This window comes from Vanellus vanellus (genome assembly GCF_965231255.1).
Source record: "Vanellus vanellus genome assembly, chromosome: 7".
Taxonomy (NCBI): Eukaryota; Metazoa; Chordata; class Aves; order Charadriiformes; family Charadriidae; genus Vanellus; species Vanellus vanellus.
Window position 1 is genome coordinate 35,016,298 of NC_138912.1, and position 13,460 is coordinate 35,029,757.

A 13,460-nucleotide genomic window follows, 5' to 3' on the forward strand; every position below is an offset into this window, starting at 1 on the left:
GCATTTCAATAAACAGTTGGATGCAATAAGGGGAGTCTAAAGGTCTAGAAAATGTGCCATAAAATGGTTCAATAATTGGGATTGCTTCTTCAAGAGAAGATGTAATAGCTTAAGTACTGGTTTTGGTTTTTAAAGTTGCTGCAAAAGGAAATTAACAATTTTCCTTCCATGCCTGGGGAGATAGGATAAAAAGTCTTGAATACCCCTTGACTCAGCTTAAATTTGGTATTAGGAAAAGCTTCCTAGCAAGATAATGAAGGACTAGTAAATAAATAGCGTAGAAAAGTGTGCCATCTCTGTTGCTGAAAGGCTTCAGGAAGAAGTAGACAAAACATCTGTCCAAATGCAATGGACTGATCCTGGTTTGGTTATGCAGCAGATAAACTTGCAGTCCTTTCTGGTTCTAAGATTATTTTTTTTTTTCCTGCCTTTCTTGGGCTGATGGCCATGGGCTGGTGCACTGTTTAGCTGGAGGCTATGACTTTCTGTAAATGGATATTGTGCTGAACAAGGTTCTAAGTGTTGCCAAAGAATGTATATCTCCCCTTCATTTTAAGTAAAATCTATCAGCCAGTTCAAAAGGCAAACGTTCCCTGACAAAATGCAGCTGGTGTGCATATGAGCTTAGTCAGCAGACTATAAAATAGCATAAGCTTTCCATAGTGATCAGAAACATCAAAAGCAGAAAGTGTTTTTTTTTAAAAAAAACAACACACAACTCCAACAGATTGCTATAATTATTAAATGTGATGCATCACAAGTAGTGATGGAATATAGCTGAGATGATATTACCCAGACAGGAAGGAATGATATGGTTTTGGTCTGCGTCTCTGTATACAGATTTCAAAACCCAGAGAGAGGGTGGATCATCAGATACCAGAGTATGTGTAGCCCATCATTTAAAATGGATTTGCTCACATGAGAGAGGCATATATTTACTGTAACATTCAGCTGCAGCTTTTGAACAAGTTAAAAGCTTTAATGTCACTCTGCTTGGGAACAGGGGAAAAATAAATATACAGATCTGTCCAGCGGACTGCCCTACTGAGATGCACTGGTGTATAACCCCAATGTGTGGTTACACGTACCTACAGAGTGTAATGTTTGCAGGTGCATGTATAATACATGTCAAAAACTTTATAGCTTATCAAAGCAGAAGTAAGGGAGCAACAGGTATGGCACTGCTGCTTTGTGAGAGTCTCTCAGGCACTCTTGATAATCTGGAAATCAGCTCTTCTGTTGCTGCCTGCCCATGTGGGGCTGCATCTCACATCCCTTCAACTCCAAATGGAAGCAATAAGGTAGGATGGACATAGGACTGCTGCCAGGAGAACAAGTCTCAGATGGAGCCGTTCTGAACTTTCCCCTTCCTCTTTAGATCACATTTCCCTTAAGGAAAAAAAAAAATCCTAAGGGGTGCTCTTATGTTTCTGCTAAGAAACAGGGAACCAGAGCCATTTAACCCATTGCAACCAGTCTTTAAAAACTGATATAATCAATCAACAGTTGTGTGATAAGCCTTTCCACAGCGTGGTGAATTTTCTTAAAAAAAAAAAAAAAAAGTAAGCAGAGTACCTTTTTAGTATTCATATGTTTAATCAGATTCTGCCTGAATTGCCTGGTTATATTCTATTCTGCTGCACTCAAAACAGGCTAGCGCTGGAGTGATGAAAATGCTTTGGCTTTATATTGACAGGAGGGCTGTTCTGGATTTCTTTCAGTGCTCTGTCTTGGCCTTATCTGCTTTCCCTTACCTACAGCTCACTGAATTAAGAGTGCTAGACATCATTCTTCTGTAGTCTTGAAAAGAACCCTCTGGGCCTGTTCTTGCATTTACTAACTTCTCTACTTACAAAGATCTTTCCTTCTACTATGCTCTTCGGTCATCCTACAACCCCAGTTACATGCCTTTTTAAACTCCAAATTCTGTATTTCTTAAAATTCATACTAACCAAAATTGTTAGGGCCCCAAAAATCGGGAAACTAACTTGAAGAAACCCCCCAACCATTAATTTAACATTGTGTTGCTGTTTGAGTTTTCAGGCTTTGCCTTTGCAGGTATATCTGCTAACAAGAGGGGAAGAAATTAGTCAAAACCCAAGAATTGTATCATTAATATAGAAGAGAGAGCTTTAAAAGGAACATCAGACTGTGTGTAATAGAACTGTGAGAACAACAGTGGTTAAACCTACCAGATTTTAAAATTGGTATCTCTGCATCTTTTTTTTTACTTTTTTATTTTTTCATTAATTTGGATGCTTCACATTCCTAATTTTGGAATGTTAATAAGTTTCACATAAACATATTTCTGAAAAAATAAACTCAGGGCTTCTTGCTATACTGTCTGTCTCTGTACTGTAAAAATCACTTAAGACATAGCTGTGTTAGACACCAACTGGCTTTGCCACGTTCTCCAGCGAGATGCTGCACTGGGAGCTTGGAACACCTATGAGCAAGAAGTGGCACGTCCAGAATTTTGCACAAAAGCTTCAGCTGCTTTGATTTCATAAGACATTCACAGTGTTGCCCAATGATGAAATCCCATGAAGGCAGTAGAACTACTGGGGTGTTGGTCTGGTGATTTGAGCCTACCTTTGCTGTCACTTCATGCATAGGAAAGATACATGAACAGCTAAATATGTGAAGGTAGCATAAACCATAAATTTCAACCATATCCATTAATAATCAGTTATGGGAATCACACCAGCTTAGAGTATTCTAAAAAATAATTGACTTCACCCATTCTGTATTTTTTTGTTTCAACAAATATACTGGTATCATCTGTTCCATACCCTGGCTCCAAAATTACAAACATCTCCAGTATGATTCAGTAACTGAAAGAATTCTGTATTTTTTTTTTCAAATTGTTCTATGTTTGAGACTCATTTAGAACCTACTAATATAAAAGAGCAAAGTTAAGAAAAACCCACCATTGTGATTAACATATATGCATTTTTAGGAGCTGCATGAAAATGGTGCTGTCTTTGGGGAGCTCATCCTTCTACTGCAGGGGACCAAATCCTACAGTCAGCAGCAAAAGCTCTGTTAGAAACTAGTTAGCATCTTCCTAAATGTTATTTAGTTGCTGTTTTCACAGCCGCAAAGTAGGAAAAATGTTTGTTTACCTGTAAAGGAGGTGAAAGTTAAACATTAATGTTTGTATACATACATTGTATTTTACCAATGAAGTTCAAAGAAAATTGAGGGCAGGTGACCTTTACAAGTGATTTTCCAATCACTGTTAAAACTATTTAAAGCAACTTTTAACTATATTAAGTGGCTTTTGTGGGGGGCTTAAAAATATCCTATAATGAGATAGCCGTAAGTCTCTTCCTTACATAAAAATAGACAAGCATATGAGTAAGACACCCCAGGTTGAAATAAGTACATGGCGTGGATTTAATTGCTATGCTACTCCCTGGGTTTCTGCCATGCAGGAGCATGGATTATCATTCTGCGTGAACTGGAATACAGGGAATTCCCTGTGGCCATCCTCGTGTCTGTCTGCTGGGGGCCCAGCAAACACCACCCAGCTTGTTGCACTGAATTAAGTCTCAAAACATTCTATGAAATAAAGCGTAATCTTCTCAGCAAGATAAATTACTCTTAGGAGCCATCTGCCTTTACCTTTTAAAAAATGCCTCTTTAAATGTAAATTTAGCTTTCCACCAGAGACAGTATTGCCATGGCAACAAATGCAAGAAAAATAAATGTCTTTATACAAAATAAAGAGTGGTTTTTCTCTTAAGCATACTCCATATGAAATAAAACATGCAGCTACGGAATTTGGTATACGCTGTCTTGCACAGTAAAAAAAGAGTATCATTCTTTTCCTGGAATGGTTCTCTGAGATAGTATCAAACACACAATTGCTTGCAGTAAAGAAATCTATCGTATACTTATTTATAAAAAATTTAACCAGGACAATATGCTGTAAACTAGAGCTCTCATTTTGCAGTTTGCTCTAGATGGACTGGAACGCTATAAACTTCACCGGAGTGTTACGCAGGATCCGCCTCTGCATAAGAGTTTACAGAACTAGAGTCTAAAATGTAATCTCTCCTATGTAATTTATATTTCAAATACTTTGCCGTGCAAGTTTGCTTTGTACAGTCTACCACTGGAGAGGTTTGTTATTCAAGCCGCATATAAATAGTGGTTCAGATTTCTCCTTTAATTGAATGCAATGAAGAATGCGTCCAGGTTAGGCCTGTTTCAAAAATAAGATTGATGAGTGGTGTGCTCTAAATTGCTTGCAACCAAATTCCTCTCTACATCTTTCTGTGTCAGTTACCCCCTACAGAGGTCAATGTAAGGAAATACTCAAGATGACCAATATCATTATTTTCCAGACCCAAATCCCCGCATGATAAAAATAAAAATTATTTTTGTGTTGTTGTATACTTTCTCATTTCAAACTTTGTATTTAACAATATACAACTATATTGATAGTTTTCAAACACTGCCATTGTTGGAATGTTCTGTTTATTTAGCCTCTTCTTTCTTTCCCAAGTCACTCAGCCTTTTAACTGCACGTGCTGTATTTGAAGGCTACAGAGGAGTGAAGATGCCTGTAACTGGGTTTTACTGGTTCTAGTAGAGGAGGAATTCTGGCACTTGGCCTGCAGAACAGAAACCATTCTGTGCTCACCAAGCACCTCTCATCTGAATAAGACAATAGCTTGTGAAGCTTAGGCCATTTCTGCTCACTGTATGGTAGGAAAACCACCACCATTATCCCCACATAAAAACATGTTGAAGAACTAATTTCTGTTACAGATTGTGATGCTGACCTTGGCATGTCATTCACCACGGAAGTTGGCACGGTGATGCTTAAAGCGATAACGTCCTTGTTCTCTACCTTGACTGCTGAGTGGCAGGTTCAGTTGCATCGGTATTTATTGCTTCAGGTATCACTCTGTTACGTTGGTATCAGAAGAGTAAAGGTGGCTGTTTCCAGTGACGGCACAGGCACAACTGTTTACAACCTCCTCTCCTGAGAAAAGACAAAGCAGCCTGTTTCAGCAAAGTGTTGTCCTATGTGTCTATGTGTACAAACAGTTCTGTAGGAAGTTAGGCGGACGGTAACAAGGTGCCTAGGGATAGAACATAGGTAACAGGGCACATGGGCACTAATCCTTCCCTTGTGTCCTCACAGTCACCTGAGGTTTTGGATCACCCACAGGCAGTGGCCTGTGTGGCCCACACCAGGACATGTCCTTGGACAGCCTTTGGGACTAAGGGCTTGTAAAGAAGCGTGAAGGAGAAGCACCTTCTCGTGGCAGGGCAGACGGGTGCCGGTAGCCCTGGGGAGCCAGCTGGCCCCATGGCTCTGCTCTGGAGGGAGGGCTGCAACCTGGGGGAGCCGGGGAACGGCTGTGCTGTTATCTAGCCCCCCAGCACCCACGGCTTGGCATCCTCCATCCCACAGGCCGGGTCAGCAAGGCCAGCCGTAGGGGACTTAGAATAGGATGGAATCGTATTAAATCAAATTGAATTGTTTCGGTTGGAAGAGGCTTTTAAGATCACAGAGTCCAACCGTTAACCTAGCACTGCCAAGTCCACCACTAAACCATGTCCCTCAGCACCACATCTACACATCTTTTAAATACCTCCAGGGATGGTGACTCAACCACTTCCCTGGGCAGCCTGTTCCAATGCTCAACAACCCTTTCTGTGAAGAAATTCTTCCTACTATCCAATCTAAACCTGTCCTGGTGCAACTTGAGGCCATTTCCTCTTATCCTATTGCTTGTTACTTGGGAGAAGATGCCAACTTTCCCCTCGCTACACCCTCCTTTCAGGGAGCTGTAGAGAGCGATAAGGTCTCCCCTCAGCCTCCTTTTCTCCAGGCGGAACACCTCCAGTTCCCTCAGCCGCTCCTCATAACACTTGTGCTCCACACCCCTCACCAGCTCCGTTGTCATCCTCTGGACGCACTCCAGCACATCAACTTGTAGTGAGGGACCCAAAACTGGACACAGCAGTCGAGACGGGGCCTCACCAGTGCCGAAAACAGAGCCGAACGTGTCAAACCCACGTTTTGATGGCCCCTACAGCCAACGGCGGGCACCAAACCGCCGCCACCGCCGCCGCGCCTCAGGGACAGACACCCCCGTCCAGCGCCCCCCCCCGCTGCTCCCGGCCCGGCGCGGCCGCCAGTGCGCATGCGCGGGGCCGCCGAGCCAATGAGACGGCCGGGGGCGGGGCCGCCGCCATTGGGGCCGGGCTGGCTGAGGGGACGCGGTGCTGGTGGAGCCGCCGCCGCGGCTGCCGCGATGGTCTCCTGGATGATTTCGCGGGCCGTCGTGTGAGTGCCGGGCCGGGGAGAAGCGGGACCCGCCGGCCCGCTGGGGGGACGGGGAAGCGGCTTGTCGCCCGGGGCGTGGGCGGTCCCGGGGTGTCCCCCGGCGGGGGTGGGCCGGGGGCGGCGCCCATTTCTTTTTTCCCCCCCCGTTCACCTCAGCTGCGCGGCCGTTGAGTTGCCGTTGGGCTGCGGCCGTGGGGCCGCGGGCGGCAGGGCGGCGGGCCTCGCCGCTCCGGTACGGCACGGCCTGGCCTGACCTGGCCGCTCCCGGCACAGGTGGGGCGGGAGGCGGCTTCCTCCGGTGCGGCGGGGGCCGGTTGGGCTGCCGGGGCTGGGGGCGGGCGCCTGGGCCGAAGTGCCGCCGTGCTGCATCAACCGACGGCTTAGAAGTGCTGTGGTAAAACAAACCACTCCTCTTCTAGGAATTTAATCGCTTCAGAGCGCTTTCTGCTACCCCCCTTGAAAGGCAGCAGGAGTGGCGGTTCTGCCCCGCAGTGACACTCCTCTGGAGCCTCAGAGGGTCGTTGCGCTCCCAGAAGCGACCGCCAAACCAGCACCGGGCTCCCAGTGGGCACAGGTTGTCTCTCCTGGTCACACCGTGCGTCTCCCGCTGTACGCGCCTGTCTCTTAGGGCTGTAGAGCCGAGAGTTGCCCGTCACGCCTAAATTGTGAGCGTTGCTTGTAAATTGATCCAAATTAACCTGTGAAGTCTGTTTGGTAACTGTTTTCCTTTTTAACTTGTGGCAGAGCTGAAAGGGCTAGGAGAACGCTCAGGAGTGTGAAATGGGGGTCTGTGGTGAGTATAGGTCTCGGAAGAGGTAGGCTGGTAGTGTATTGTGTGTCTCTGTAAAGTTGAATTTTTGTCAACCAAAGAGGCAAACTTTAAGTGAAAAGTATCATCTTATGCATTGTCCAAGTTGTATTTGAGAAAGAGTAAACTCCAGTGCAACCTCTGGTCTTTTTCTTAGGCACTGTGCTGTTCCTTCATGAAACTGATGGGTTATTTTGTTCGTTTGAATAATATTCCCTAACAAATGTTGAGCAATATTTGAGCAGCTGAGTCTTCCTCATGCTCCTTGCTGAGTAGCTCTGTGACTGTGGGGGCCCCAGTGCTTATTGGGTCGCTTGAGCTGAGATTTGCTGTGTGTGACTTTTTGCCAGTGAATCTGCTCACAAAGCAGTCCAACAAACATCTGAATTAGTGCAAAGTATGTAGCAGGATTGTATGACCCAAAGCAGGCGTAATAGAATTTCCCTGTTTTGTTGGTAACAAACATCCCCCTTAAACTCTTTGGTGTAATTTAATCTGAAACCTTTATTTGTTGTCAGGAAACCTTCTCGTGCTGCCACATACGTTCTCCTGCTGCAGTCTGGTCACTTAGATAAGTAGCAGTTCTCTCTCTGCCCTTCCTGAGACTTGTCAGATAATTGAACTTGCAAAGTAGAGAGAGCATTGCGTTCCAGGATTCACAAAGGACGACATTGGTTTGGAAAAGTGGCTGTAGGAAAAATTACTATTTGTGCGGTCTGTCAATACGGTCTTCCCACAGGCAATACACAGCACTAGAAGAGACATACGCCGACTTTCTGTACATCAAATGCAGCTGTTGAACCTGTTTCTACTTTGTTACATAGACACACCAACCAGAGAATTTCAACTTTAACAACATCTTAGACTGCGTTAGTTGTAAGGGTAATATCACTGGTGCTGAGCTCCTCAATTTCTAATGACCAGGTTCTTGTGAAGTTAGGGTTTTTTTCCATGAAATGCGTTCCTAAGGGTTGTATTTGCATTTTGCTGATTAAGTCCTCTATGGGCCTAACCAATAGCCCAGGGAATGAAGAGAACAGCTACTGCTATCCACGGATTTATTGCAAGAGGCAATAAATGTGTTGTACAGTTCTGTGTAGTTTGGTTTTTAGGTTGCCACTGGTCACTCATTTGTGTGCCCTAATTATTTTTCTAAAAAGGGAGTCCTTAATATTATTTATAATTCTCCACCTTCTTGTGTCCTTGTTTCCTAGCTGTGGGACTAGTTTGCCAGTGCTCAGCTTTCCAGGAAGGGGGAAGTGTTCAGTGAGAACTCGGGCAGCTTTGAGACTAATGTTTGACTTGATGTAATAGTGCAAAATTCATGCGGAAAAGGAAGGTGGGAAGTAGCACAGAAGTAGACGTGGTATGACACAAGACATCTTCATTTCAATGGTCCTGAGACTGTCCTCCTTGTCATTTTCTCTTGGAGTCCATTGTGCTATCTTTCTCTATTTGATCTGTTTTCCTTCCTGGTCTCTTTCCAGACATACCTGTTACAGTGGCTTTGTTTCTCTGACTTGTGTGTCATGAGTTTGGAAGGTGTGTGCTACCTTTTCCTTAAACACCATTACAAAGATGGAAATATTTTTAACCACTGTGTAGCTGCTAAGACCTGAGGTTCTCTTTTACTTATGTAGTGGTTTAATTTTGGTGTGGTTACTCTGTTGCATATGAGAGCTATGGATATCCTATGCTGTCTGTAGCAAGTCCAAGAAGTCCTGTTGTCATGTTTGGGCAGCCATCAGGAATACCTGTTGTCTTGACTGGTGATTGGAAGGAGCAGCAATTGTTTTGGTTGCAGCAGAATTCTTTCCTGACTGACCTACTATTTTTCAGGGCCAAAAGAGCAGCAAAATATTAATTTGTAAGTATGTCACACTGCCCTCTGCTGACTTGTGACATGGAGGACTTGTTCTGACACGTGTGTGCCCAGCAAACTGACTTCTGATTCAGGTTGAGAGTTTGCAATTTGGGGTTAATCACCTCTACTAAAACAGTTTGGTTAAAGCTTTAAGGAACTAGGGAATGGAGCTAGTAGAAAATTAGAATTCTTAATTGCACATGAATTGTCTTGAAGAGTCATGCACAGGAAAGAGGGAGTGGTTCAAATTTATTGTTCCACATAATTATCTTTGGCGAAACTTCATTTTAATTAAATCTTTTCCCTTTGCTCTATAAATGCTACTATACTTGAGCATCTAAACATGTGAAATACCTTGTACTAATTGCATGTCTCCTCCTTTCTGTCAAGAAGCAGAAGACTTGAAGCACATAATTTAAAACATTTTTTTCATTTTGAAGTTCTGTGTCTATGGGGTGCTGCTGTACCAAGTATAGATTGTTATTAATTCTAAAACACTGGCTATTACACCAGTTTTCAGTGATTACTGCAGGGTTTTCCCTTTTTTCTCTTCCAAAACCAACAAGAAGATGATTTCTTTGAGTCTCAGAAAACTTCTGGAAGTGGTACACCTTGTCAAATTCTTAGTCTTTAATCGTGGGAAAAGCTTTTTAAACTTGTGGCTGCTTGTCTTGTTAACTAACTCTTGTTCTAATAGAGGCTGTGCCTGACTTTTAGTCCGCTTTGATTGCTCGTTCTTTTCGTTTGTAAGCTCTGAGCAATTGTATACACATCAGTTGCTGAGACAGTATTTAATAGTAAACACGCTGAGTACTTGTCAGTCACAGCCTGGTATGGATGAGATCAGACTATCTTTTTGTGCCAAGCAAAGATGTGAAGCATCCTAAATACAAAGTAGATGGCCATTTTGTTCTTGCAATCTGTTAAAGCAGACTGTCTGCTGTAATCTGTTAACTTTTTTCCCCTCCTCACTTAGAAATGAAAGTTCCCCCATCTGTGTTGCTTTGCAACACTCTCTATCCGCATGTTTAAGTACATGTTTAAGTACATGTTTTGTTTTCAGTTAAGTTGGTCAGCAGTCATGACTGTTGGAAGGGAGTTGTAGTGGTCCACAGGAGGATGTATTTGTCTTGGGTACTAGTAGTTACTTTTCTGTTTGTGCTTTTAATGCCTGCCTTCCCTACCCCCATTTTAGAGCCTTGCAAGGAGCAAAAGATGTATAAGTAAAAGATTCAGCAAGCACTCCTTGGTTCTGATACTAGATTATAACTGTAACTACGTTAAGTTGGGCAAACACTGGAGCACACAGGAGGTGACCTGAAGGTAGGTAGTAGTATTAGTCTCTTTCAGCTTTTGTTACTTTACAGATTGGAGCTGTTTCTTTCATTGTAGTTTCCAAGATGTTCTCTTACTCTACTTTTAATACTTTTGTTGTTGTTCAACACTTCCAGACATCCAACTACCCCTAGAATTACTAGACACCTGAGAATGGGTTGCTGAAGCTATAGCTTCTGTATTGATTGGATTGTCATCAGGAGTATCTGGCTTAGTGTGGTGGTGCTGTTTTGTGTAACTCTGTATGCTTTGTTTGTGAACCTGGATTGTGTCTTGTTCTTGGAATACGTTTTTTTAATTAAAAGCAATAAGTACAAAAATATTTACCCTCTTGTTTGCTAATCAACATGCTGTCAAACACGTCTTGAAACAACCATAATTCATCAGATGGAATTAAGTAAAGATAGCACCACATGCTGTGAGGAATGAATAGCTATCTACAGCCTAATCTTCAAGTCAGAAGAGCCGCTTGTGGGAGAGTTTCTGTGACTGTTTGTAGCCTGCTCTTCTGGCAGGATGGTTCCAGCTGCAGTATGAAGGATGTTGAGTGCTGTTGGATGCAGAGTGCCTTCTGGTATCCTTCCAGTTTAAAGGCCTATAAATTGCTGCTGCACCTGTGGGGAAAAAGGAATTGCTGTCATAGTGTGAGTGCCTGAGATGCAGAGTTGTGCTGAAATGTCTGTCTGGCCACAGAACTGCAAAGATTCAGTCACCATGTATCAGTTATCCTTGGCACTTCATGCTATGCCTAAACAGATCTCAGTGGCCTGTTACTGGGAGGGGCCATCCTGCCCACCCTCTCCCCATGCTCTACTTTCCACAGGGTCAGTCTGGTGGTTTTGTCAACCAAAATGAAAATTGGCATGCTTGAAAAAGGCTACTCTTTTGCTAGTTGCTTGAAAAAGGCTACTCTTTTGCTAGTTGCAGCGAACTGCACCAGAGCTGCTGTCATGTAAGTGCTGTATTGAGAATGAAGGGTTGCAGGACGGAAACAGCATTGGTTTTGGCATCAGCATGTTACCAGACTGGTTAAAATGTACTCTGAAACTACATTCTTCACTTGTACGTTGCTGCTTATTCTTTCTGCGGTGAAACTATTTCCAGTAATAATGGTGCAGCTGTTCTAATCAAACAAGGTGTCAGGTTTTTTTAAAGGGTCTTAAATTTTGTATGTTGAAATCTGTAAGCATATGTAAGTCTAGGGATTAAGTGTATTGTCTTGTCTGTGTGAAAGTTTAAAATTATTTACATAATTGAGCAATGAAATCACCAGGGCATTTCAGCTTCTCAGGCAATCCTAATATGTACAACAAAGTGTCTGCTTACTACACTTGACTTGTAGTCTGTAAGTTAGTGCAATGTGAAATGACTAGTTCTGACAATTTGTTAGAAATAAGTGTCCCCATTGCCTGCCTGGCACACCTTTCCTTAAATCAATGTTTACTGCACAATCTAGCTGCTCTTTCCTCTCCCATGTTTATGGGATTGTGTAGGTGCAGAGCATGCGTGGTCAGTGTTCACAGCCTATGGCAGGCGGGTGGACTAAAGCTTGCTCAAAACAGATGGAGCACAACTAGAGGCGTTCTGTGGAGTCTGACGTTCTTAGTTAATGATCTTGGCATGTACTCTGTTACAAAATGTGCTGAAATCCACATCTGTGTCCTATGCATTGTAGATAAAGAAATACCAAGAACTGTGTGGTCTGGCACAAAAGGATGTTTCTAATTAAAACAAACAACCTCCACTCTTGCACGTTCCACAAACCAATGTCTGCTTTGACCGAGCATATTTTAGGCTCTTGAGCATTTCTGCAACCTAGATGGAATGGCTTGACTTTCCTGATTATTTCGTATGTAGAGCCAATTCCTGATAAGCTTATATAAGGCTGAGGAAGATCCCAAGCCAAATTCTGGTAATTTAAAAAAAAAAAAAAAAAGCAAGTTGCTTTGGCTCAATACTTTTAATCCTTGGTAAGAAGTTATTTTTAAAAAGAATATAAAAACATGTCTGGCAAAAAACCTTGTTCTGGTGCTTCATGTGTAAAGAAGCTTTCTCTAAGCTTTTTGATCCTTTTTATTCTGCTTCTGAAGTTTTGGAATTTCAAAACCTGTGCTATTATGTGAAGTATTGGGTTTTTAGAGAAGAAAGTATTACAGCTGAAAACAGTACAATCTCTCTGTTGTGAATCTTTCAAACTTTAAAGACCTGCCAAACTAGATTGTAACAATTTACTATTGGACAAGTGAGATGAGGCGTGGAGAGTCTAGGTAGGAAAGATTATTGCAGGTTTTTTGCTGACCTGTTTGGCTCTAAACATGACTGGCCTTGGTGGCAATGAATAATCAATCTGATGAGATGCTTTCATGTGTAAGGGAAAATAAAACACCCCATAGCGGCTAACCCATTGAGCTTTTTGTCAGCTATCACTGTCACTTTCCAGTTCAGTTTATCACTGATAAAATAATAGGGCATTACTTCTGTTTCTGTTGTGTTTTATAACTAGTCTGCAAGCATTGACATGGAAGTGGGTTTAACTAGATGAATGTTTTCTGTGTTTATCATCTTTGAAGTATTGCTCACATATCCTGAAGACAGTTGGAACTTGCTCACATATCCTGAAGACAGTTGGAGCTTGCATTTGATGTTGAAAACTAGGTGCAATTTTTTCAAAAGCCTTTAACCTAGCATTTAAATGCAAGGATTCACAAAGCAGAATTTTTCCTGAAGTGAGAAGTCTGACATAATGCTTTACTTTCTTCTGCTAATAAAGCTGTTGGAACTTGCAGTGCTTAAAGGGGAAAATCAGAAAACAGTTTGTGCTTATAGGTTCCTATCACTGCCTGGTTTTGTTATTTCCTCCCCCCACCCTCTTTGGTAACTTTTTGATCAAAACCACAGAAAGGAGGCTGAGGAAAATGGTCACTAGCTTTAGCGATATCTTAATTAGTTTTGATAGTACAGTAACATTACCTTAAACTGTAATGTTAAAAAAAGTTAATTCTTTGGCTTTGTGCTCTTATTCACATTTGTCTCTTAATCTTTTTTCCCAGACTAGGACTTTGTTCTAGAACACATGGTTTCCCTTATGTCTAAAAGCATGTCTAGTATTACTCGATTGAAGTGTATTTACTATTTGACTGTTT

At 42.5% G+C, this 13,460-nt stretch overlaps 1 protein-coding gene across 2 annotated transcripts in view; it reads left to right on the forward strand.

Annotated features, from left to right (window-relative positions):
- Positions 1-6,248: 6,248 nt before the first annotated feature.
- The window catches only part of REEP3 (receptor accessory protein 3), a gene marked incomplete at its 3' end in the record, with an annotated part of 35,146 nt that continues 27,934 nt past the window's right edge, over positions 6,249-13,460 (forward strand). The window contains exon 1 of one of the 2 annotated variants that reach the window (XM_082486368.1): positions 6,249-6,310. In XM_082486368.1, the coding sequence (XP_082342494.1) occupies positions 6,279-6,310 (32 nt within the window). In that variant the 5' untranslated portion in view covers positions 6,249-6,278. The remainder of the gene's footprint in view (positions 6,311-13,460) is intronic. The other variant, XM_082486369.1, reaches the window with a different exon arrangement.